The sequence below is a fragment of the Meles meles genome, chromosome 4 (assembly GCF_922984935.1).
Source record: "Meles meles chromosome 4, mMelMel3.1 paternal haplotype, whole genome shotgun sequence".
Classification (NCBI taxonomy): Eukaryota; Metazoa; Chordata; class Mammalia; order Carnivora; family Mustelidae; genus Meles; species Meles meles.
The window spans coordinates 65,877,919-65,905,547 of record NC_060069.1 but is presented as its reverse complement, the minus strand read 5'-3'; the positions used below and the strand labels follow the sequence as shown (position 1 = coordinate 65,905,547).

Genomic DNA, 27,629 nt, shown 5'->3' with positions numbered 1-27,629 from the left:
TCAGCCTCGGTGTTCAGTGTGGAGTCTGCCTATCTTTCTCCCTCTGCTCATTCCCGCACTCTCTCTCTTTCTCTCAAATAAATAAATAAAATCCTAAAAAAAAAAAAAAAGAGAGAGAGAGAGAGAGAATACCAGTCTTATTATTATAAAGACCCTCACTGTTGCATATGACCTCATCATAAGTAATTATATCTGTAACAACCCTATTTTCAAATAAGTTTACATTTTGAGGTAGTGGGGAGTGGGACTTCAACATACCTTTTTTGGGGGGACACAATTCAACCCATAACAAAAGCATCAGCTATAAAGGAAAAGACTGACATATTTAACACATTAAATAAAAAGTGAGAAATTAATTCCTTTCTTTTGTAAGAGACATCAGATAAAAGATGTCATGAAAAAGAGATTAGAAGTCCTCTTTTCCATTTTAATAATCTTGGTACCATAAGACAAATGCAAATATTAAACAAAAACTACACATTTTAATGTCATCTTTATTGAAAAAGTAACATCTTAAAATTTAGTATAAAAATATAGAGTAAAAATTTTCTCTTTCATATCAAGGTTTTATGTAATACACATTGTAGTCTTTTTTCTTTCACTTTTAAATCCTTGTTTAAAAGGTCTTCTTCTGGGTTCCTGCTTGGCTCAGTCGTAGGGTGTGCGGATCTTGATTTTGGGGTTGTAAGCTGGAGCCCCACATTGGGTGTAGAGGTTACTTAAAAGTTAAATCTTAAAAAAATTTTTTTAAAAAGAAGGTCTTCTTCACTTGGAGATTACTTTTGAAATTCCTTAAAGTTTTTTTCAGTATAAGGGATAAGGCAGAGGATGCTTTTAAAATTTTTTCCCGTATGATTAAGTATTCATTCACTCAGTCATTCATCGATTCACAAATGTGTTTTGTGTGGGTGCTATGTTAAGGCATTGTCCCAAGGACTGAGGTTACAGATGGGACAGGACAAAACGTTCCCTGTGAGCACAGTGCTTATATTCTGGTGAGAGGAGGCAGGCTTTAAAACACAGAGTAACAAATACGTCAATTTGTCAGTATGTAAAAACTTAACTAGTGTTATAGAAAAGAGGGTGAGAAGGGCCAGAAGTGCCAGGTATCTGCAGCGTGTTGTAAATTTAAGTTTAAATGAACCTTTTTTGAGAAAGACCTATTGGTCAGACATGTTTAAATGAACGTTTGAGCAGACAACCCCAAAGTATAAATTATGCTGCGTTTAGAACAATTAGAAGAGATTAGACAAATACTCCAACTAATTTTTTTTCTCCAACTGGTTAGATTAAATGGTGAAATAAAATGTTTTGTGTTACAATTTTGGCAGATAAAAGCAATTGCTCCTCTTCTGGCTGAGGCAAATAACTGATTCAACCTTAAGCAGAAGTATACTAGACAATGACATTTGGTAGTGGAGGATGGGGGAGGGGGTGGGAGGTGGGGATCAGATCTTTCCTAGGCTCTTCTCTGCGAATTTACCTGTGTTTGGTATTTCCACTTTCCCATTTCTCTTCCTGCTCCCATGAGGCCAAGTTCCCTTGTTCTGATTAGCTGTTCACTCGTTATGGAGTCCTTTATCAAAAATATTATCAGTACTTTGGGTCAGCTTGACTTTTGGTAGTGAAAGTCATAAGCCATTCAGAAGTAATTCCTTGTTCACTGAGCATAAATTTAGTTTTTTTTTAAACAAAAATGATATTATTTTGAGTAGAATGTTCTTATCTCCATCAAATCCAGGTGTATGAGATAACTCCTGTAAGGTCATGCACGACGCAAACACCCTTTGCACATCCCATATATTGACAGAAGCTACCTCCCAAGATCATGACCTTTTAGAGGTTCTCCTTGTTGTCCGTTAACGGTAACCTGGAAATGACCAAGGTGATATACTACTTACGAGATGGATCACTGGGTGCCTGGGTGGCTCAGTTGGTTAAATGTCTGACTCTTGATCTCAGCTCAGGCGTTGATCTCAGGGTTGTGAGTTCAGGCTCCATGTTGGGCTCCACACTGGCTGTGGAGCCTCCAAAAAAAGAGATGGATCATTAATCTTTCTTCTGGAATCCTCACAAGAGTAGATAATAAAGACAGCTGTTTATTGCTACACAAGTGTTTGGAAACAGAATCTTCTAGGTTTCTGCGAGCAAACTGATATCTTGTAGACCCCCGACAGGTCTTTGGGAATTTCGCTTTCTTAGAATGACTTGGTCATTTTCAGAGATATAAGAGAAGCGTGTGTTGCTGTTCGGGTCTTTTGGTTGAAGTGGCTTTGCTCAGATTTCCTTGTTTTTTGTGAAGGGTCACTTTGAGAATATTGTTTTTTCTTTGCAGATTAATTAGCCAACTAAAAAGGCCCCAAAAAAACTGGCTTCTCGGTCCATGTCAATCAATTGCTCATTATTTACAGAGACAAAAATTCTATCATTTTCCTTAAGCTCAAATATCCCACCTTGATAGATGGAATAGAGTCCATATTCAGAATCTTTAGACCAACAACTATTTCTAGCACTTTTCATCAGCAGTATAGGGTCAGGATAACTTGTGTATTTGTAAATATATTGTACCATTTGTTTGTTTTTCTTTTTGTTCTGTTCTGTTGAACTCGTTCCTGAAATTTCCTCAGGTTCCTGAAACCGAAAGTATGTTTGGGAATAGATGTAATAAAACCCTCTTCGATGGATAACCAGCTCTCCATTCCTCAAGAGCAAATTATTCAAGAATGAATGTCCTTTTCTCGATGACTCCCAGGAGTTTAGTTTCTGGCCCAAAGCTTTTTCATTCTTGGAGCCTGGATGAAGTTTAGGGAGAAAGAAAATTAAAAGAAAGAAGTTTGTAACAAAGGTAAGAAAGATCTCAGTAGCTGTGCCTAGCCAATTTTGGGGTTGGGATTTTGAAGACTTTCAATCTAATATAAACTGCTTGCTCCTTCAATCTTACAAGGATTCCAAATTTCAGTCTTATAGGAATCTGGAGGGTATTGTATGATTGTGATCTGTTGGAAGTCCCTTCCTTTCCACCTCATCCCCCACATAGGCCACATCTGCCACACTCAGCTCTAAACTGTAGCATGGGAGATGATTAACTCAAATGGCAATCTTGACTCTTGGGCAGAACTTCTGTCCCACACCCCTACCTACCTTCCTATGCTGGTGAGTTCAAATGAGTAACAAATAAGGAAACCAAAAGAAACATATCTATTTCCTTAAACCTGGAGCTCAGAACTTATTGCAATTTCTTTGGGTCTCTTTGGGTTCCTTCTTGGTCTTTCTCTGCAATCCAGAGTCAATGGCGCCACTCAAGCAGAAAGCATTTCTAGTCCACAATAAGACAGGGCACATGGTTGGGCAAAGAGAGCCCAGATTTAAAGATCTTCAGACCCTTGGATCTTTAACTCCCAAAGACTTTGAGTGAAAAAGAGCCCTACTAAAATATGATATTCCTTTAAACTTGGACCCGTCTCTAGGATTGGTGCAAAATTTAGTTTTTCAATAGTGCAAAAACAACTATTGTGTCTCTTGTTGAGTAGTAAATAGTAACACTATAATAAGGATCTCACTCATAGGCAGAACATGTCAATCATTCATAAAGCAAGGATTCAGGAATACCAGGAAGGCAACTGCCCTCACCAAAAAATGAAAAAAAAAAAAAATCCCACAATCTTTTCATATTTTAACTGACACCTGAAATTTCTTTAACTTGGGATGAAACCTTTCATAATAGGAAAAGCAACTATTTATGGGGTACTTACAATACACAGGAATTTCGCCTGTGCTAATCATAATCAGCATTTTATGATGTAAAGATTATCTCTACTTTGTATATGAAGAAACTGAAACTTGATTTGATTAGGTAATTTGTTCGAAACATATATCTAGGTAAAGAGGAGCTGGTATTCCAGCAAGCGGATTTAGCCCAGAGGACTCCTACACTGTTACAGCCCTGTGTGGACAACAGTTCTTCAGGTAAGAAATAGACTTATCATTTGTGGCTAAACCCTGTGAAACTGACATGTCTGTGAGTGAAAAATGGTCAAATATTGGCAGCTTCCCATAACTCAACCAAATACAAATGCCACAAGGAATACCTAGTGACTCATAATGAAAGTAAATAACTGATTAGAACTTTTGAAGAGGAAGAAGATTTGATGGGAGTGAGAGAGAGAAATTACTTTGAGGAAGAAGAAGAAAAGCACAAATAAGGGTACGGGAAACTCAAAGACAGAGTTCTCCCACCACATAATTTTCCATTTGTCTTGTAATCTTGCTTCCGAAAAGAAGCAATCTGAGCCCCCATTACCACCGAGCATTTTGTAGCTAGCCATATCAACATTTCATAGACAAGTTAAAAGAATAAACTATCTGTGACAAATTTTTCCATTGCCTTCCTTTTAGCCATATATTTTTTTCTCTTACTTGGAACTGGAAATAAGCTTCTTCTCCGGCTACTTCCAGTTATGTGAGCTGCTGCTCTCTGAAGACTCCTTTCAGTTACTAGGCTAGGAATATTTAGCTGTTTTTCTAAAAAGAAAAATGACAAAGAATTTTAGCAGTTGTCAAACCACTTCTCAAAAACATTGTTATTCAGAGCTGCTGGGGTCAGACACTGTAAGCACACCGGCCTTCCAAAGTTGGTTGTATGGGCTTTCACCAAAAGAGCCTACATTTTAATATGATAATCCATCAATTCCTGCTTATGTTTAATTTCGTAAGTATTTTAGATGAGAAAAATAAGCAGTAGCTTGGGTTAGAATTCACCGGCCTCTCAAAGGTGAGGCCCATCCAGAATATAACAAAATGAAGATTCTGGCCCTTTCTAAAACAAACAAACAAACAAACAAACAAATAAATAGCTGGGGACATGTAATAATTCTGCTGAGTCATTTGAAGTACACAAATAACCAATCACTGATGAATTTCCACTTTGAATTATATATAGAAACAGAGCAATCCTGATTCTAAAGGAGCAATGGTGAGAACAATGATGGTACACACTGGTGTCCAACAGTCATCCCCACGCGTGTCCCCCTCAAAGGAGACATGAATTGGCATACTGGTCATGACAATCAGTATATAAAAATAAAGTCACTAATTCACTAGATAATAATAAGCAAATAAGACTTATTGATCACTTTCTGCAGTACTTTGGAGCAGCCTTTAAATACACAAATTCAGCAAACTCCCCTTTTCAGAAAATCAGTTCAAACTTCCCCAGTATGCTTATACTGGTTACGATAAATGATATTTTATCATCAAGAAAATATTTCCAAGGGGCGCTTGGGTGGCTCAGTCATTAAGCATCTATCTGCCTTCAGCTCAAGTCATGATCCCAGCGTCCTGGGATCGAGCCCCACATAGAGCTCCCTGCTCCGTGGGAAGCCTGCTTCTGCCTCTCCCACTTCCCCTGCTTATATTCCTTCTCTTACTCTCTCTGTCTCTGTCTCTGTCTCTCTCTCTCTATGTCAAATAAATAAATAAAATCTTAAAAAAAGAAAGAAAGAAAGAAAACATTGCCAGCAATGAGGTACTGTACTATAATAGAGAGGGGTTGCAAATCACTGTTTAAACACTGATTAAACAGACTGAGCCCTCAAAGGACTTACAGTCTTTGAGGAGAGATATGAACTAGACAGTGAAACTTTACTTGTGAGAAATACAAATACACACACACATATAATACGTAATAATAAATATAAATAAATATATATAAATAAAGGATGATGGGTGTTCAGAAGAGGGAAAGAGTCCTCTTTATTGGAGGACTGAGGTCAGGGGAGGGTTTTGTGCTAAGGCTTACTCCAGCAAACCAAAGTGCCCATCACATCTATGCCAGGCGCTCCTTTAGGAGCAAGGAGAAAGAACTAGAGATAAATGAATGCAACCAAATATTTGAGGTGTAAGGATAATGATCTGAAGAGGATGAGCATGGGCAGACTTGGGAAAGAATGGAAGAAGGGCATTTTCAGAGATCGAGGACAGGGGCCACAGGTAGGATACACAAAGCATTCCTGGGCTGCAGCATAGTAGGGGTTCAGATTTGGGCTTAAATGGGGAGCCAAATGGAGGATTTGAATGTTAGGCTAAAAAAAAAAATGGGGAGCCAAATGGAGGATTTGAATGTTAAGCTAAAAGATTTGGATTATATAGGACACGGTAGGACTCTGAAAGATTTTGGTAGGGGAAATGAAGAGATAATGTGTTGTGCTTTAGGCTATCCTATCTCAAAGTAGGGTTCGATGGGTAGAAGTTGGGAGGGTTGGAGACTGGCAAGTTACCAGACTATAACTGATCAGGACTGAGAACAGGAGGTCTTAATCAAGGCTAGGAGGGGGAGGAACAGAAAGGAGGTGATAAAATTTCACAGGAAAGGAATGAATAAGAAATAAGAATCTCTTCCATCCATCTTGTGCAAGTTGTTACTTAATTCAGGATAGATGGGCATTTGTACAGTCCTGAAGACCAAACGTATCATGGGGATGCATGAACAATTACATAATACTCCCAGAATGCTCAGCTTTCAAGGTTGATGTGTCCATTCACCTTTAACTTCCACTGTTTAATAATTCATAATGCTTTGCCTGCCCTTAGACCTTGACACCTTGTTTTAAAATATGCAGTAGATGAATTTAATTATAAATATCTTACATTTAGAGGTCATCGTGAAAATTCAGGGAAGCCTAAACACAAAAGCAAATTCTAAAGAGGACATTTCTAAAAATAAACAAATAAACAAAGACAAGATTTCCTACTGGCTATAGCAGACAATATATGGAAAAGGAACCCGTGAATATGTCTGTTTGTGTGTCATGAATGCACCTTCGTATTCTGATTAGTAAGTACCTGATTTCTACATCTTAGTGTGATGAATAGAGAAGAGTCTTCTTCTTACAACACTGAAAATACTACATGCATCTTCTGTAGACCAGGGATCGGTTGTGCCTCATCAGAAGAAGGGGAGTGTTCACTGTTCTGATTATCACTTTCACTTTCATGGAAATTTTCAGAAAGAAGGCGTAGACCCTGGGAACAGGTCTTATCCTTCAGGTTTCATAAAGCGCATTTGATAAAGAAAAATGGGAGTTGTTAAGCAATGAAGAAGCTTATTGTATCGAAAAAGGAGAGCTGAAAAGTAGAAAGACATCTTCGCAACACTTAGAGAACGGTTTCTTCTCTGCCGGGGCTGGTGTGCCCTAGCACGGCAGTCCCCGGTATGTGTATTCAGGTCTCCATGGCCATTAGTATGGGGAAATGGGGCCACGGTGAGTCAAATGTGAAAAAGTAGCAAATTTTATCCAGTAGTTTGATGGGCTTACGTATTCATTTAAAAATACGTCTTAAGAGCCTTCTATGTGAATGTGTTATCTGCCCCTAAATTGGGCCTTCAGGATGTTGACCATAACATTCTCAAAGGTGGTTGAGTAGGAGGACCCTGAGCTCACATCCTCCCGCGGACGCATCAAGGCTACAACGGATAAGGGAAATCTGTGTTCTAAGGCGGCTGACCAATCCAGCAGGGGAATGCCAGTCCTGGCCGAGAGCCATTCCGGGTTTTCCCTCCTGCCTGGTGGCCAAGCATACAGAAGTGGCACAGATAAGAAGTAAAAGTGTATAAACTACCCCCCTTGTTGTGCTGGTGGCTGACCTTGGGAGATTACTGTCCTCTGAACCCGCCAGTATTACATAAACCTCCCATCCTCCACGGTCTCCAGGGCCTGGTTCTTCCGCCAGGATCCAGTCGAGGTTCCATAAGACAAGTACATATAGAGCAATTCTGAGAAGGACCTGAAGGCTAGCAGAACAGCTCTTCCACAGTCAAAGACATAAAGAAAAAGCCACAAGGAGAAGAGCTGACAAGGGCAGGGTCAAGGTCTCGTCAGGACTCACCTGCAAGGCAAGGTGATCCACAAGCGGTAAGGAGATACATAGGTATGGAAATTCCCCTGGGGAGCGAGGAATTCAAGCCCCACATGGGGCACTGTCTCCCACCCCCCCGCCTGGGGCCTGCCCTGGGAAGACCAGCTCTCACAATGTCCAGCTTTGAAAATCAGTGGGGCTCACCTCCAGGAGAGCCAGAGGGCTGGAGGAAACCGAGACTCTGCTTTCAAAGGGCTTGCACACAAACTCACTCCAAGACCCAGTACAGAGGCCATGGATTCAAAAGTGCCTGGACCATACATGAAGGAGAGTTCTTCCTGACTTCAGGGCATGTGATAGAAAGGCAAGGATCTATAGGAACTTTCTTTGGGCCTTTTCTCTTGCCCTCCTTCTGTCTAGCCAGCTTGACTGGTGCCAGTTCTGACTCTCTCCATCTACCTTGCTAGCACCTCGCCTGGTCTTGGCATCACCCTGTGGACCTGCCCCACCCAATCTCTCTCTCCTGGTAGAAGCCCCTCTAAAGCAGCTCAGCTGAGACCAGCGTCCCCCCACACTTGCTCCCGCCCTGCCACGGAAAGATGCTCAGCATCACTCATCATCAGGGAAATGCAAATCATAACCACGATGAGCTGTCTGCACACCTGTCAGAATGGCTAATAACAAAAAGACAAGCAACAAGTGTTGGCCAGGATGGGGAGGAAAGGGAGCCCCATGGCACTGCTGGTAAATCAGGGCAGCCCCTCTGGAAAATAGCATGCAAGTGCCTCAAAAAAACTAAAAATAGAAAAGCCATACAATCCAGCAATTCCACCTCTGGATATTTATCCCAAGAAAAGGCAAATGAAATCACTATCTTGAAAAGATATATGCTCCCTTCTGTTCACTGCAGCATGATTACAATGGCCAAAATCTGGAAGCAACCCAAGTGTCCACCGGTAGATGAGTGGATAAAGAAGCTCTGGTATACACACAATGGAACATTACTCAGCCCTAAAAGACAATGAAATCGAGCCATTTGAGACAACACGGATGGACCTGGGGGGTATTATGCTGAGTGAAATAAGTCAGACAGATAAAGGCAAATAATGTAAGATTTCACTTGTACGTCAATCTAAGAACAAAGAAACAAGGAAAACAAGACAGACACATAAATACAGAGAACAAGCTGGTGGCTGCCAGAAGGGAGTGGGTTGGGGAGATGATGGGTGAGACAGGTGAAGGAGTGGTACAGTTATAAAACAGGTAAGTCATGGTGACATAAAATACGGTATAGGGAAGATAGTCACTAATACTGTAATTACTCGGTATGGTGACAGTTAGTAACCATACTTACTGTAGTCAGCATTTTGTAATATATGTAAATGTCAACTCACTATGGTATACACCTGAAATTTAATATTGTATGTCAACTATCTTTCAATAAAAAGTAAAATGAGAATGATACCTCAAAAAAAAGTTACTTGTAATTTTTTTTTAGATTTTTATTTGTTTATTTATTTGACACAGAGAAAGAGATAGAGAGAGAGGGCACAAGCAAGGGGAGCAGCAGGCAGGCAGAGGAAGAAGGAGAAGCCGGCTCCCCAATGAGCAAGGAGCCTGATGTGGGCCTCTATCCCAGGAACCTGGGATCATGACCTGAGCTGAAGGCAGCCACTTAACCAACTGAGCCACTCAGGTGCCCCCAAAAGTTATTTGTATGTTATGTGAATTTCATCTCAATCAAAATACACACACACACACACACACACACACACACAGGAAAGGTGTTACCCCTCAGATAAAGAATCTACTAGGTTTAGAGCATCAAGTTAGGTACTAGGTATAGACAGATGAGAGAAACAGACATGCATTCAATCTTTGCAGATCTTTAATCTAGTAGGGAATCAGAGAGCACACAGATTAAAAAATACATATAAAAATAAAAGAAAATACACAAGAAAATGTGATAGAAATAGCAGGATGTGGGGGAACTTACTTAGAAAGGTAGGCAGAGGAATATTCCCTGAAGAGGTAACAAGATGATAAAATGAGAATGAAAAGGAGTTAGTTATATGAGAAGCCAGGAAGAAGGCAGCCTGGGTAACAGCCCCCAAAGAGAATGTGGGTTGAAACAGGCTGCTGACGGCGAACAGGAAGGTGGCCGTGGCTGAGAGACCACAGGATGAGAAGTGGGGGTGGGTAAATGATTGCTGGGAAAGGTGACAAAGCGAGAGGCCCTTGCATAAAGAAAGTCACAGAGCCTCGTAGTGGTCAGAAGCAGAGACATGGGTCATGTTGGGCCCTCATTTATCTTACTTTCAGCCATGTTCCAGAAAGGATTTAGATGACTTACTTACAACACATTTGAAAGTAAAAAATAAGTAACTGAAGAAATCGAGATGAAAGGGAAATTCATGGTGGGAAAACAAGATTCAGATGAAATAAAGTTTTGACCAATGTTGGGGCCCCAGGTTTGGCTCTAAGCTTCCTAACGGCCAATGCAAAGAGGAAGATAGAATCAAGTGGCTTGAAACACTGAATCACAGTCTGAGGGGGGATGCGTGGAAGGGAGCGGAGGAAAAGGGCTGGAGAGCCATTCACCCCATCATGAAGTCGACAGCGGAAAATTAAAATAACAAACAAACAAAAAATACTACCTGGAACTGTAGGAATGGTTTCCTCATAGGTTTTCAAAATCATCTGCAAACAGTATTGAATAAAGCTTGTTAATTTCCCTAAAAATTTCAACTGACTACAGAATGTCTATGGCCCTTCTTGCTGAGGTCTATGATGTCCTTTCTATGCCAGAGGAACCTCGGAAGCTTTAGATGTCCAAGCACAGGGTTTGCGTGGGGTAGGGTGGGAGCTGGGGTGAACACTGAGGCAGAGGCAGCTGTGGAAATTTCTGTTTCTGGAGGGGGCCTTCAAAGGCCACACCTGGAGCTGCCCAGGAGGAAGGTGCCATCTGGCAAGGCAGATGAGGCTAATGTTCCCCAAACCTTCTTGTGGCTACTGGATGTGGCCCCCAGGCCTCCTCACTTTCTCCATGTGGGGCATGAGTCTGCAGGCAAGTGTGTGGGTTAAGTGCACTGCAGAGCAGTGTTCAGGGGCTTTGAATGGCTGGGCAGACCCAAGCCTCAAGGTGTAAGGCACATTGGACATGCAGAGCCCACCAAGGCAGAACCTGGCAACACTGTGCCATTCTCTCGTTTCTGACCTGTGGCCAGGGCATTCTTCACATAAACATGTTTTACCACATGCCAATACCTTTTCTAAACAGCTAGCATCACCTTCTTTGTACTACACCTTCTTTGTACTGTGGGGAAAATCAGTAAGAAAGAGGGAAACCTTAACCTTTTTATTAGATGAGCTAATACTGAACGCAGCTGTGGCTTCTGAAGTTCCCTCCCTTTAGTTCTGTCCCCTGGGCCTTTGTCCCTCCTTTCCTCCCACTGCCCTCCTTTCCTGCCACTGTTGTTCCTTTTGAAACTGCCAGAAACTCCCTCCTCTGTACTCCCGCCCCAAACCAGAAGCTCTCTGTTTTTCCCTCGGTCTCAAGCCCTGACCCGATAAGGGCAGGTCCACCTCTGGTCCAGTGGGCACGGGGGGAGGGGGAAAGCCAGCAGTGGCCTCAGCATGGCCTCTCTATCTCTCTCATTCTAGGGTAGAAGGAAGGAAGAAGGAGGAGCAGCAGGAAAGAGAGAAGGGCAATTCCCGTAGTGTGGGAAGCAGAATAAAAGAACGATAACAGTCTGGTCAGAGGGTCCAGATGCAAATATGTCAATCACTAGCTCTGGGAGACTTTGCTCAAGTTACTTAACTGATGTGAACTTTAATTTGTTCATCTCATTAAAAAAAAAAAAAAAAAGGAGAAGAGTAAGAGGGGGCCCAGTCAGTTGAGTGTCAGACTCTTGATTTCAGGTTCAGGGTCATGGGATCCAGCCCCAAGCCGGGCTCCACGCTCAGTGGTGAGTCTGCTGGAGATTCTACCCCACCCCTCAGATTCTCTCTCTCTAAAATAAATGAATACATTTTAAAAAGAGAGAGAGAGAGGAAGATAATAGTTTTGAGTCCTTCCTCAGAGAGCTGTTCTGAGGATTAAATGACATACCATATGGAATGTTAGGATGTTTACTGGAAAATAATCTGTTCCATTAGTGGCACCTGAAAAAAATGGGAAATCATTCCCCCCCTACCCTGACCACCCATCTGTGTCCTCTCCCAGCCTCTCACTATTCTAGTGAGTGGCGGTGTGGGAGAATGGGAGGGAGAGAGAGAAGAGCAGGAAGAGGTATGTGAAGTCTACCCCCACTACCTCTCTACCCTCCCTAGCTCCCGGACCCAGCATCCAGCCCCCTCCTCAGGCTCCAGATTTCTGCTCTTGCTCTGAGTTTCTCACCCCTGCCACCCATGGGTTTGCCCCCACCAACCCCAGGGACTGCTGAGTCCCATTCCTCAGTCTTCTCAGGATGCCCCCCCACCACCACCCGGTGCCTGCCCCTCCCCCTGCCCCAGGCTTCCTGGTCCTCAGCACCTGACCGCCTGGGGCAATGGAGTCAAGCTGCTTCTGTACAGCTTGTGTGCAGTGGGCGCCCTGCCCTGGCCTCCAGGTGAGGTCAGATTCCATTTCTCATAGAAATGGCATCCTAGAGGACTTCTGGGCTCTACTATGAGGACTGTGTGGGTTATAAATTGGAGCCCTAACCACAAGCACGACAGTTTCTATGCAAAGACAGACTGAGCACCAAACAATGGGCTTGCAATCATATCTTCAAAACACACCTCCTTCCTGCCCTGGGAATGTCCCCAGCATTTTTTTTTTTTAAATAATGATGTTGTATCATGGTTTATAGAGTTATTTTCATACCTATGTTCTCATCTGACCTCTCTGGACAGGCAGAAGGTAAAATTATGTAATTCAATGAAACAAACTGCTGACAGAGGGTTTTGCTAGGGATCCTGTTTAAGCCACTTCCACAAACAGATATTGTGTAACTGGTTATTTATTAACTATAAATCAAGATGTCATCACCTTCAATTTCTCAATTTCTCTTTCTTCCCTCTTCCTTTCCTCTTTCTTCATCTCTACATGCATACAAAAATAAATACATGTTTAACTCCAGAGATCAACAAGGTTGGAAGAGTATAAAAACACCAGTACATGGCTTCGTCTGTCTTCCGAACAACAACAAAAATCACATACGTCTTTTATTGTCGTGTGACCTTGGACACACTGCCCTGTCTGTGCCTCAATTTCTATGATGGGTGATGAAACGTTTAGACTAGATGGGGAGGCTTGAGTAGAGGCGTGAACTCAAGACCAGGAGTCAGCTAGGACCCGCTGTTTGGTGCTGTTCCACTTTCTCCTAGTTCTATGAATTTGGGGAAAAATCACTTAAACACTCCGGGCCTCAGTTTCCTCCTTTGCAAAATGCAGCATCTCCACTCGATGCTCTTAAGTGTTCCCTGTCCAGTGACCTTGCACGCCTGCTGGCGGAGGGACCTGGTGGCCCACCTACCTTTCTAACAACCTGATGAAGTTGCCACTTCACTTGCCCGCAGGGGCTGTTCAAACTGTCCTCATCGTCGGGGTCCCACGGGATGTCGTCTTCCTTTAAGAAGCAGGCGATGCCACTTTGGGAGTACTTGTCCTGCATCTGGGTTAAGATGGAGTAGGACACAATATTAGGCACAAGAGCTTTTCATTTTTGTTCATTTAAAAGTTAAGTGATGGGAACTGATGGATGACAGAGTCAAAGATGTCTTGGCACCTGAGATAAGCTCATGGCTTGAAACAGAAGTAAGCCTGCTGTCCTTTGTTCGGTGAAGACAGGGAAGCATCTGGATATGGTGGAAAGGTTACAGGTGTGGGCCAGACATCCTGGGTCACAATGCCCTTCACTGCCCCAGTGTGTCCCTCAACAAACTGCTTCTTCTCTTCTGTGTCTGTTTTTCATTTGATTTTTGAGCTGGTTCATTGTGGTGATCTTTGAGATCCTTTCCAACTCTGGGATGGGGAGGATCCCATTCCAAAGATGGGAAACCACGTAGGTATAAAGTACGTAATAGAGGGGCACCTGGGTGACTCAGTCTGTTAAGCATCTGGCTCTTGATTTCAGCTCAGGTCATGATCTCAGGGTTGTGAGATCAAGCCCTGTGCTGGGCTCTGGGCTCAGCGTGGAGCCTGCTTAAGAGAGAATCTTAATCTCTCTCTCCCTCTGACCCTTCCCACTCAAATTCTCTCTTTCTCAAAAAAAAAAAAAAAAAAAAGAAAGAAAGAAAAGTAGGCAATAGAGTCCATTTAAATTCCAGGATCTTAAATAAAAAATTAAACAAATCCTTCAGGGCCTTTGGGGTGCAGGTAATGTTCTTTTTCTCAATCTGAGCTTCTGGTATTGAGTAGATTCTAGTTACTGTTGTGATTTCTACTCCTCTGGATGGCAAAATCTAGTACATATTTCCACTGGAAATCTTAACACTGTTTTATTAAATGTCCACATTAGTTAGGGATTCATCTACAGACGCTTGAGACACCATTTGAAGGTTCACCCCTCCTTCCGATTGAGAACAAACATTTATAATGGCCAGGTAACTGTCAACAAAGTACTAGCTTGATATCAAACACACACACACACACAGGCACGCGCACACAAACACATGCACGCACACATCCCAAACCATCCAGCACATTCCAGGCTGACAACTGGTTAATTTTACAAAGGAAAACGGGAAGTCCATTCAAGGTCGGACATTAGGATTTTTTTCTTTTTTCCTGTTTTTGTTTTTAACAACTGGGATTGAGGAGCTGTTATTTCCCCGTGCAAATCTGAATTGCTTTTCTCTGGAGAAGTAAATGGCCATTTTTATCTATTGTTTGAACTCAGGGGACACCAAAGCCTGAAGGAAAGATCAAACTTAATGATGCTCCTCCCTATAAAAAGACAATTTCACTCCAAATCAAAATAATTTGTTTGTGTGAGGTCCCAGTCAGAGTCACATTGTTCTGGGCCCAGCCACGTGCCCCTTGGACACTTGACGAAGCTCCCTCAAGTGCAAAAGCACAAATCTGAGTTGATGAATTCCTTCCACATACTCTGGCACAGAACATTCATTTACTTTTAAATAAATGTTTACTTTCTTTCCTCCTGCCTTTAATGACAAGAGTCCAACATTCGTGAGCTGGTAGATATACTAACGAGCAGGGAGAGCTGGGGCCACCTAAGCTGTGTGGAGTTAACAACACTGACGTGCTCCCTCCCCACCAAGCTCTTCTCCTAGAGCCATCTGCTTGCATCTCCAATATATGTGGGAGCTAAAAAGCATTTCCTAGGAACTCGATGAGGTAAGCTTTAGAAATAGGAGAACATACCCCGCAACTGGGGGTGGGGAGGGTCAGAGAGGAGGAGCTGGATTCAGTACAAAGCCCAGAGGGTGGTTCCAGGAAGAGCAAGTTAGCTACATTGGACCCTGTCCCGGGACAGCCAGTATGGGTGTTCTCTGGCCCGACATTGGTCTGATGAAACTGAATAAACAGGCTCACAAACACCTATAACTTGTGGACATGAAAAGGCATGCGTGACACAGAGAGGAGGAGGATGTTTTTTCTTACTTCACAGCAGCTGGAAGCTCTCTCATCACAAAAAGATGAAGAACAGGAGAAGCTAGGACCAGGGGCAGGAGAAGGCAGAGCTGAGAGCTGCCTGGGGCCCCCGTAGTCATGGTAGCTGGAAGCTTCCTGGGAACTGATGGGGAGTCTGAGAGGGTGGAAATGCCACAGGGCCCAACCCAGACCAGAACCAGTGGTTCTGGACACCCTCTGGGGATTTTCCAGAAACACCTCCGGGAGGTGGGAGGGAGGGAGAACCCTGAAAATTGCGTAAGATCTTAGGCCTACATGGGAGGGAGGCTGACAAGCTAATGTGACTCCACTATTACCCCAAATTTAATGAAGCCTAGAAGCATTGGTGGTATATGGACAACCTGCGGAATATAAAAAGGTAAAGAATGCTTTTCTAAATGAAAAATAAACAAAAAACCCACCAAAATCACCCTGATCCTAGTTCTTAAATAACCTCTCGATGATCTCTCTTGTTTCCAGGGTTGTATGTGGGCAATTGCGTGTATGGTTGTTTTCTCTTAAGACTGTATAAAAATGTCACGTTTTTAAAGCCTACCTAAAAATCATATATAGATAGCATAGATATTTTTATGGCATTCACAGTAGAAAATTTATAAAACGGAAAAGGAAAAAAGACATCCTTAATCATACCATCTAGAGATCACAATGATCAACATTTTGGTATTTCACCTTCTACACATTTTATGCATGAATACTGGTTTCCGAATAATTGAAACCCCGAGGGAAAGCCCAGCCCTCCTCCCCAGCCCCACAAGTTTCTTGCATTTTCATATTTGGTGGTTTCTTCTCCAGACTTTGCCCACGGCTGGTGACTAGCTGCGTGAGTGAGGGGTACCATGGTTGTTTCACAAGAATGATTCATGATGATTAATGTGATGAGTCCCTCTCTGTCCTTTTTTCCCACATCCTTCCCACTTCAAAGCATGAATTTCTTGAAGCATGCTTCAGACCAGAGCTAATCTCTCATTAGCCACATCTGGGTGTTGGAGGCCGGGGAGTCACGTGTGCTATTTTCATCTGCACGCCACTCGGAGAGCTTTTGCACCTAGCGTCTGCTCTTCTGACCCAGAAGCCCTGACAGGTGGTTTCCACCGTGACTGCTGTTGGTGCCATCACAAACATGGTGACTGTCTAGGCCAAGGCCAACCTTGGCAGTCCTTGGCAGGGCTTGTGGTCTGCAGGTTGGACTCCTTTGCCAGCTGGCTCGGAGACTTCGAGGTGGAGACACTGACTTTCTCTCCTGCCCTGACATGAGTTTCTGAAGAATCATTTTCCGCGAACCACAAACAGCATAAAGAACCATTTATGGAGAACGGTGGCTAAGCTCCCCTTCTCCTTTGTCTTTCCCACCTATGCTGCCGCAGTGGTAGGCAGTCCCCTTGTCACGAGATGTTCTCAGAGAGACATAAAATTTAGAGGCTAAGCCCATATTTAGTGTCCAGGCTTGCTAGTCTACGGGCTTCTTTGCGCTTATGTGTGAAGGTCAGATCAGAGTTCCTCAGCCCTGCTTAGGCCATGCTCTCTATAATTCTCGCTCAGCTTACCTTCTGGGAACTTTCATCAACCCAAGTGGAATCTGTGATCTGTTTAAGGAAATCAATTCTTCCATTAAATATGCTTTTCCAAATTTTACACAGTCAACCAAAGAGACACAGAGTCACTTTTCCTTGCAAGCATTCCTGACGAAGAGGGTGATGACTGCAGGAGACTTCTCAACACTAGTTACAACGACTGTAGTTTATGGAGCACTCATTTAATGCCAAGGCTCAAAACTGGGCTTTCCCTTTAATCTGTTTCATAATCTTGGGCAAATCATCAAATTCCTTGTGCCTTATATCTCTGAAATAGGGTAATTCTATTTACAAGTTCGTTACAAGCTCAGTAATTCTATTTACAAGTTCAAGGATCAAATAGAGCAATATTTTGCCAAGTTTCTGGAACACAGTATTGGCTCAAGATCTGTTCATTCTCCTCCCTTTTGGCACTCTCCATGAATTCTTCCATATGGCTGTACGTACATGTATCCATATATAACTATGCAATCAAGAAAAATGTATGCATGTGGGGAGATGTTAAGCTTTATTCAAAATTTCCATTTTTATAGTTGAATAAAAAATACTTGATCATATAACAGAGAAGTGCATGCGTCAATAATTAGTTAATTCAGTCTTAAACTTGGCCAACTTGTAATGTCAGCAAACTGAGGGAATGGCTTGCGCAATAGAGACAGACTCATTCTGTTTATCCTGCAAAATTAACAACAGTTAGGACATGCTAGCTCCAAACTCACGAACACAGCTGTATTCCAGACTCTCAGGTGGACTTAGAACTAGAGGCATGTTTATAGTTACACAGATGTTTTAGTTACAAATATCCAGGGCTCTTCTGAATGTGCCCTAGAGCAAAGCTGACTTTACGGGTCATCTAAGGATAGCCCCTCATTTTCATAATTCCTTGCAAATCAAACAAGTGTCTACTTCATCCAAACCCAAAGGAAAATTTTGCAACTATTTGACATAACCAGATGTATACTCCACAGGGTATGCAAACAGCGTTTCCATAACAGATACTCACTCTATGGCATTTAGATAATTTATATTTTTCTGAGACCCTTCTGCTCGCATTTCCTAGCCAGCCGGCAGATGCAATGTTGCTTTATCGTAATGTGGCACGATGCAGGGGGCATCCAAGGGTGCAAATATATTAACTCTATAGACACCCCGTAGAGGAGGAAGGTCTGTTTTAGGAGCCCAAAGACTTGAGTTCTCTTCCGCTTCCAAAGCCCTGTCTGAGCTTTGATATGTCATTTTGTCAGGGGATCTCTAGTCTCCTCATCTATAAAACAGGGAGTGTCCAAATTTCCTTCCAACTCACAGTTCTCTACTATATAATACACAATTAGTCAAAACATACATTAGAACCCAAAAGTTGGCTTGGTTTATTTTCAGCAATTTTGCATTCATGGTTCCAAAAGTTCTATATAGTTGAGAAATGCAGGAACTAAAATGGTACTAAGTTTTTTTTCTCTCTCTGTCAAATGTACCTGCATTCACACTTGGACCACCCACAGACATAGAACAATCATTTTATTTTCAATTATTTTATCATGAATATAAAATGTGGAGTCCATATGGTAACAGACTTAATTCTAGACTTTATGCATGACATGTCTGGGGCCAGGGAACAGACAAATGCCAGTCCTTCCTATCTTCACTGTTGTCCACGCAGAAATGCCACAGATCTCAAACTAAAACATGTTTCAAAGATTGAACTTACCCCCCACCCTGTGTCTTGGAGGAAAAAGACAAACCCGATGACATTCTAAGACTTGGTGCCGATTTTAGTTCAATTGCTAGTATTATAAAATGCACAAACTGATGAGGAGGGAAAAAACAAATATGCTAGGAGTTTTGTTTTTGCGTCTGCCTGGAGCTGGTAGAACAAGTTCTGCAACCCCACTCTGTTCATACAGTCCTTTCAACTTAAACTTTTGCAAGGTCCTCGGCAATCATATGCATTAGCAGTTAGGGTCCACAGGCAGAGAGAGGGAACTTTTTTTTCCCCAGAAGAGGAAACAGAGGCTGTTACCCCCCGGGATGGTTGAGCGCCTCTGTCAGGGACCCTGTGCATGGTACTGACCTGCTTCAGCTCCCTGGTGAAGTACATGTAAGTCACGGCCACACAGAGGGACTGCAGGAGCACGGTGAAGATCAGAATCAGCACGCAAGTCTGCCCAGGACTGGGGCCCCCCGGGGCCTGCATCTCGCTGTGATCCTGTCCAAGTCTCACTGTGGCAAAGGCAGCCGACGGCGGGTTGTTGCTGTTGAACCAACGATCGGGGTGGAGCTCTTCTTGGGTTTCATTTGTTTAAAAACAGAGTCAAAACGAAACTGAAAACAACAGGCTAGGGAAAGGAGAATTCCAGGAAGATCTCTCCATTCTATGGGAATATCAGGGACCAAGGAGGGAAACAGACATTAAAATTGTTTTCAGAACTGGCAGCGCTGTGTGTTAGGGCAAACAGCTGCTTCCCCAGTGCTCAGGGCCCGTTGGGGGTCCTGTGGCTGTGCCCTTGCCCAGGGACTGTGTTCATTCCTAGGCTCCCAGGCTGTATCTCATCCAGCAGCCGGTCCCTGAGAGCCAGACCACAGATCTGACCATCCGCAGAGGAGACTCTAGTCTCCTAGATGTCCTCTAGGACATCTAGCCTGCAGTCTAGATGCAGGCTGCATGGGGAGAAGCTTCCTTTCTCATCTCTCCAAGGTCACTTGGTGGCCCCGTGCAGCAGTTCAACGGTCCAGTTGGTGTCTTCGGTTGGGGGGCCACGTGGTGTGGGGCTTAGCAAACGACCTCAGGGGCTCAGGGGCTCAGACTGCCTGCAGGCAGATGTTGGACATCTGCTTCCTGATGTGAAACCCTACCTGGGTTTTTAAGGGCTTTGTCCTTAAACTTCAGCATCCATGAAGTAGGGATAATAGCAGCACCTATCCCCAAAGCGTAGTTGGTGGATGAAATGAATTAATTACTCATGCCTGACTTCCTGGGGCTGCTTGGCAAATATAGCCTGTAACCTTTCTAGCTACAGACATGGCTAGCTACAGACATGGAGAGTGGAGTAGACCAGAGGATGGAGCAAGGGTTGCTCACCAACTTGAAAATTAAGTCCCATTTAGTCTGAAGTGAGATTTTATTGACAGTGAGATATGGAATTCCAGAAAATGTCACCCAGAAAGACAAAGGAAATGTACCTGAGTGGTTTGGACAGGCCAAGTTCATGCCCCCCAAGGATCAACGAGGTAAGAAATGCAAGGCATTTGTCTTGGTCTCTCGTCATGGCACCCCAACCCCAATTATGTATATCCATTTGGTTTTCTAACTTTATCTAGGTTATTATTTACACATGTTAAAATTCATCAATGTCAAAGGTTTGGTATACCTTGGTAATTGGATATAAGGTGTAACCACCACAATCAAGTTATAGAATGGTTACTTTGCCTTTAAAACTTTCTTCAGGGGAGCCTCGGTGGCTCAGTCCTTAAGGGTCTGCCTTCGGCTCAGGTCATGATCCTGGGGGCCTAGGATGGAGCCCCACGTCAGGCTCCCAGCTCTGTGGGGAGTATGCTTCTCCCTCCCCCTCTGCTGCTCCCCCTGCTTGTGCTTTCTCTCTCAAATAAATACATAAAATCTAAAAAAATAAAATAAAATTTAAAAATAAATAAACAAATAAAAACCGTTTTCAACTCCTCTTTGCCCGAGCTTGGTATGGAGACACTTCATTGAGTTCTGTGGCCATCTCTAATATTGACTCTCCAGGTGATTTTAGTTATGTTACCTCTGCGGATGTGCTTCCGCTCTTATAAAATGAGGAATGTTACTCAGATTTGTTCCTAGAGGCTCTCCCAGGGCGCCTCGGTGGCTGGTGGGTTAAGCCTCTGCCTTCAGCTCAGGTCATGATCCTGGGGTCCTGGGATCGAGCCCTGCATCGGGCTCTCTGCTCAGCGGGGATCCTGCTTCCTCCCCTCTCTCTCTACCTGCCTCTCTGCCTGCTTGTGATCTCTGTCTGTCAAATAAATAAATAAAATCTTAAAAAAAAATAAAAAAGAAATGGGAAGTAACCTAGGGGCTCTCCCAGTACATTCAGAAAACAAGGAGGTGGGGGCATGTGGGCAGGAATCTCAGCTTTGCCTCTCAGCTCTCGAGAGTACACGCATGTGGCAGGCTCTAAGGAGTAAAAGTCTGTGGTCCCTTGAGACAGACTAGGTTTCCATTTCCTCTCTTGGTACCTTATAAACTTTTCTAAACACCTGTTTCTTCATCTATAATAGCAGACTTTTTTTTTTAAAGATTTTATTTATTTATTTGACAGAGAGACAGCGAGAGAAGGAACACAAGCAGAAGGAGTGGGAGAGGGAGAATCAGGCTTCCCGCTGAGTAGGGAGCCCAATTTGGGGCTCGATCCCAGGATCCCGGGATCATGACTTGAGCTGAAGACAGCTGCTTAACAACTGAGCCACACAGGCACCCCTAGACTCTTTTTTTTTTAAACTGAGATATAACTGACATGTAATTTTGTGTTAGTTTCTGGTGTACAACATAGCTTGATATATTTGCATATATTGACATTATTATTTGTATATATTATAAAATAGTCACCACAAGAGGTACAAAATTATTTTTCATGTGATGAGAAGTTTTATGAGTGACTCTCTTAACAATTTTCAAATATATAGTACAATATTACTAACTATAGTCATCATGCTGTACATGGTATCCCCAGGTCTTACTTGTCTTATAAATGAAAATTTGTATTTTTTTTTTTTTTTATGTATCTGACACAGAGAGAGAGATCACAAATAGGCAGAGAGGCAGGCAGAGAGAGAGGCAGAGGGAGAAGCAGGCTCCCTGCCAAGCAGAGAGCCTGATGTGGGCTCGATCCCAGGACCCTGAGACCATGACCTGAGCTGAAGGGAGAGGCTTAACCCACTGAGCTACACATGCGCCCCCCAAAGTTTGTATCTTTTGATCACCTTCACCCATAATACCCACCCCCTCCCCTGGCAACCACAACCACCAATCTGTAATCTGCATCTATGAGTTCAGGTTTTTTTTCTTGTTTCTTTTTTGTTTGTTTGTTTTGCTTTGGTTTTGAGATTGCACATACGAGTGAGTTCATATAATATTTGTCTTCCTCTGTCTGATTTATTTCACTTAGCACAATACCTTCCAGGTCCATCTGCGTTGTCACAAATGGCAGGTTTTCCTTCCTTTTTTTTAGGTGAATATTATTCCATTGTGTACATATACCACCTTTTCTGTATCCATTTATCCGTTGATGGACAATTAAGTTGTTTTGGTATCTTGGCTATTATAAATAATGCCGCAATGAACATGGGGATTATGTGCTTCTTTCAAGAGAGTGATTTTGTTTCCTTTGGATAAATGCCCAGAAGTGAAACTGATGGATCATAGGGTAGCTCTATTTTTAATTTTTTGAGGAACCTCACAGTGGCTCCACAGTGAGAACCTCCACAGTGGCTGCACCAATTTGCATTCCCATCAGCAGTGCACAGATGTTCCCTTTTCTCCTCAGCCTTGCCAACACTTGTCTCTTGTCTTTTTGATACTAGCCATTTGGGCAGGTATGAGGTGCTGTCTCGCTGTACTTTTGATTTGCATTTCCCTGATGATGAGTGATTAGCACGTTTTCAGGTATCTGTTGATCAACTGTATGTCTTCTTTGGAAACATGTCCATTCGGATCCTCTGCCCAGTTTTTGATCAGATTTTTTTTTTCTATTGAGTTGTATGAGTTCATTATATATTTTGGATATTAACCCCTTATCAGGTATATGATTTGCAAATATTTTCTCTCATTCCAGATGTTGCCTTTTCTTTTCGTTGATGGTTTCCTATGCTGTTCATGAGCTGGGTGCATGTTAGCTACTCTCCCAGAAAACTTGCATCACATTATAAATGAAAGTAAGGCTCAGACTCATTTCTTCCACATGTGGAGCTATCATGAAGCAAACATTTATTGGCATACTGAAACAACTGGGTCACCTGTCCTGCAACTTTATGAAGTCCCAGGTGTTTGTTGTTTTGAGATGAGCAGTTCTCATTGTTTTCCGCCCATTGAAATCACCTGAAGAGATTTAGAAAATACCGATCCCTGGGTCCCACCCCAGAGACTAAGGTAAGTGGTTGGGGGTGTACCCTGGCCATGAGAAGGTTTTTAATTTCCCCCAGATGATTCTAATGTCAGCCAGAGCTGAGAACAACTGATCTCTAAAAAATTTTAGATGCTCAGAGTAATCACCTTACACAAAAGATTCACTGAAGGCAGAAGTGACTGGATTTCGTTGACTCTTCTCTTAGTGCCAGGAAATCAGAATCCTCTTAATTCACAGCTGGACTTAGAACAGGTTAGGAAACCTTAACCATCAATCATTTCAATAGACACCAGGTCTAATATTCATTATTAACAAGTTACTACTTCTACCAATGAAAACCAATTTCTGACTCTCATTTTGCCCATTAGCAGAGCTTATGGTATGGGTGTGGCATGAGCAATAGGAAGTATGCTCAGAAGGCAGCTATGTAATGACAATGACAGAGACCACCCATAGGTGTCAATTAATTCATAAGAGTTCAGGACCTTGGGGATAACTTAAACTAGTATGTTTTATTTATTTTTTCTTAAAGATGTATCTTTATTTGAGAGAGAGAGAGAGAGAAGGCGTGCATGTAAGTGGGGGGAGGGGAAGAGGGTGAGACTCTCACACAGGCTCCTGTCTAGCGCAGAGCTGGCTGTGGGGTGAGGATGTAGGGCTCCATCCCTCCACCCATGAGATCATAACCTGAGCTACTGAGCCACCCAGGTACCCCTTCACTAGCACCTTTTAAAAATCGCACTGTGTTCGTGGTTCTCAATGCTAGCTGCATATTGGAATCATCTGGAAGCTTTTAAAAACATCAAAGACTATAAACATTGGGTACAGATGGCCCTTCTTTTCACTACATCTGTATCTTTGGGGTAAATGCTCAGTAGTGCAATTGCAGGGTCATAGGGAAGCTCTATTTTTAATTTCTTGAGGAATCTCCACACTGTTCTCCAAAGTGGCTGCACCAACTTGCCCTCCCACCAACAGTGTAAGAGGGCTCCCCCTTCTCCACATCCTCTCCAACACATGTTGTTTCCTGTCTTGCTACTTTTGGCCATTCTAACTGGTGTAAGGTGGTATCTCAATGTGGTTTTAATTTGAAACTTCCTGATGGCTAGTGATGATGAACATTTTTTCATGTGTCTGATAGCCATTTGTATGTCTTCATTGGAGAAGTGTCTGTTCATATCTTCTGCCCATTTTTTGATATGATTATCAGTTTTCTGTGTGTTGAGTTTGAGGAGTTCTTTATAGATCCTGGATATCAACCTTTTGTCTGCACTGTCATTTGCAAATATCTTCTCCCATTCCGTGGGTTGCCTCTTTGTTTTGTTGACTGTTTCCTTTGCTGTGCAGAAGCTTTTGATCTTGATGAAGTTCCAAAAAATCATTTTCGCTTTTGTTTCCTTTGCCTTCGGGAGATGGAGAGGAGAAGGGAGTTGAGGGAAAGATGGAAGGGGAGATGAACCATGAGAGACTATGGACTCTGAAAAACAACCTGAGGGTTTTGAAGGGGTGGGGGGTGGGAGGTTCGGGGAACCAGGTGGTGGGTAATAGGGAGGGCACGTATTGCATGGAGCGCTGGGTGTGGTGAAAAACAATGAATACTGTTACGCTGAAAAGAAATAAAAATAAAAAAAAAATTTAAAAAAAGAAATAATGAGATTTAATAGAAAAAACAAACAAACAAACAAAACCATCAAAGACAAGTCCCACCCCATAACTTTTAAATCAGAAGTTCTGGAGGTAGGACCTGGATATTGGTATGTTTTTAAAGTTTCCTCAGGTGACTCTTATGTGCAAGTATTCCTTTGTGATGAAGCCATTTGAAGTAAATTATTGACGTCATAAAAGGTGGTTAGGCTAACATATTAGACATGACAATGAAGACTAGTAAAACCAAGTAGACAGTATCATCAATATTTACCTTTCATAGAATTTTTTATTAAAATTTTAGTACCAGTTCGTAACTACTCATTTAAGAATGTGTAAGTTTACAAATAGAACAAGAGCAAGATATGAAGAAACACAACACTGAAATACTGGAAACACACTTTCCTGATTGAACCCCACCCTTTATCAAGCCCTGAATAATTTAATCTAATGATGGATGTGTTCCCAGCACTAAGATGTCACGCCAAAGTACCTGAAATCTTCTACTCTGGAAAAAGGATTGGTAAATATTTTCTGGAAAGGACTGGATCATAAATATTCCAATCTTTGCGATCTCTGTAACAAAGACTCGACTTTGCCATTGTAGTACAGAAGCGACCTGAGGCACTACATCCCCAGGGTTTGTGCTCTAAGAAAATCACCTTCACCAGATCAAGAAGTGGCCAGATTTGTGCTGACCACCTAGCTGGCTGGCCCTCACCCTGGGACAGTTCTCCAAGTGTGGTCACCAGCAGGATCAGCAGCCCCTGAGAGCTTGTTAGAAGTGCACATTCTCGGGCCCTTACCCTGGACCTCCAGAATCAGAAACTGTGCAGCAAGCGCTCCACCAACCCCACCGTGCCCCCCCCCCGCCCCGGCTACCGCAAGTCCCTCCAGCTGATGCTGATGCACACTAGAATCTGAGAACCACTGCTCTCAAATAATCCTTCCATGTGCACAGGGACATCCTGGGTGGCTGTGTGAAGTCTACCTCTGACCATTCTTCTTCAGTAGGTCTACCATAGAACTTAGGTCCCTCTTGAGAATTCCAACAGAGGGATCCCTGGGTGGCTCAGTCGGTTAAGTGTCTGATTTCAGCTCAGATCCTGATCCCGGAGTCATGGGATCGAATCCCCCACCAGGCTCCCTGCTCTGTGCGGAGCCTGCTTCTCCCTCTGCCTGACCTGTGCACTCTCTGTCTCAAGGTAAGTATAATTTTTAAAATAATTTCAACAGAATTCTTAGATAAAGGGACACCTGACCTGTCCACAAAAGCATGTACTGAGGATTGTCTTCCCTCACACCAGCCTATGTGAGTATACGGCAAACCGTATAAACACGTCCATTTTACTCATGAGAACACAGGTTGCAAGAATTATGCAAATATTCCAAAGTCACGCAGTTAGTAAGGGCAGATCCAGCATTCTAACCTTACTCATTCTGACTCCAGAGCCCTGACTGGAACCATGACCATTCCACCTGCCACCTCCAACTCCAGAGGCAAAGCCCTCCAGCATCTGCAACTAGTGATCAATTGCTTAAGAAAGGACTTTTGCTTGGCTAATATCACTTTGATTTAGGGCAAAGAAATTAATTTTATTCGAAGAAGAACATTCACCTGGGCAGTAGGCATTTTAGCTAAAACCTGTATCTATTTTCATTTCCCAGGTTCCTGGAGTCCTAACCAGAGAACTTCTTTTCTAGCGTGGGCTGCAAGTTTGTTACAATAAGGCAAATTTCCAGGGGTACCTGGGTAGCTCAGTTGTTAAGTGTCTGCCTTTGGCTCAAGTCATGATCCCAGGGTCCTGGGATAGAGCCCTGCATCGGGCTCTTTTCTGGGTGGGAAGCCTGCTTCTCCCTCTCCCACTCCCTCTGCTTGTGTTCCCTCTCTTGCTGTGTCTCTCTCTGTCAAATAAATAAATAAAATATTTTAAAAATTGTAAATTTCCAGAGGAGAGCTCTTTACAATTTATAGAGTACTTTCTGTCACATGTTATGTGTGACAGATGAACCCATGCCCCAAATGTTCTACAAAATATTAACTTCTTTATTTTGCCCATAATTAACTCTGTTCTCATGAGGGCTTTATTCTGAGAAGCAGGTTAAAGGAATTCACACGTTCATTCTTGTCTCACTTTGACCTCAGTGGTTTTCAACCCAATACATATTAAAATCACCAGGAAGCCTGTTGAAAGCATGGCCTCCTGGGTCCCAGCTCAGATTAATTGAGTCTGCAGCTGTTCACCCCTGCCCCCATGCCCCCTGGCCCAAGCAGAGCCTGAAATAAGACTGCATGAAGGAAAGCAAGGGGACACAATGCACAACCTTCTTCCACTTCTGGAGGCTGTGTACCCCTCTACAGTCCTCACCTCTGGCCCCTTGTTCTCTTTCTCGCTCTCCTTTCTACAATCCCCTCAAGATAAAGCGGGGGGTGGAATTTTCTTTAATTTATCATAACATATCCTCACTGTCCCCTGGACCTCCAAGCCTGCCATAGGCAGAAGGATTGTTTTCTAAACTCTAAGAGAATTTATGTGAGTCGAAATTTTCATACTTGATTTTTCTATCTATCTATGAATGCAGAGCAAGCAAGAGAAAGCACAAGCCAGGGGAGAAGCAGAGGGAGAAGGAGAACAGGTCCCCCACCGAGCTGGGAGCCTGACACAGGGCTCAATCCCAGGACCCTGAGATCACCACCCAAGCAGAAGACAGACGCTTAACTGACTGAGCCACCCAGGCGCCCCTTTACTTGGTTTTTCTTATGCTACTCTACTGTGAGGTTGGAGAGGAGTGAGTTTGGAGCAGATAAAGGAAGGCAGAAGT

The 27,629-nt window shown here is 43.0% G+C and overlaps 1 protein-coding gene across 1 annotated transcript; it reads right to left on the bottom strand.

Moving 5' to 3' along the window:
* Positions 1-476: 476 nt before the first annotated feature.
* Positions 477-19,371, bottom strand: TNFSF10 (TNF superfamily member 10). Its single transcript, XM_046002358.1, is given in 6 exon segments — positions 477-2,792; positions 4,417-4,521; positions 10,512-10,554; positions 13,374-13,511; positions 19,133-19,335; positions 19,338-19,371. Coding segments are annotated over 6 exon segments (960 nt in total). The 5' UTR covers positions 19,357-19,371; the 3' UTR covers positions 477-2,340.
* Between the last annotated feature and the right edge of the window lie 8,258 nt (positions 19,372-27,629).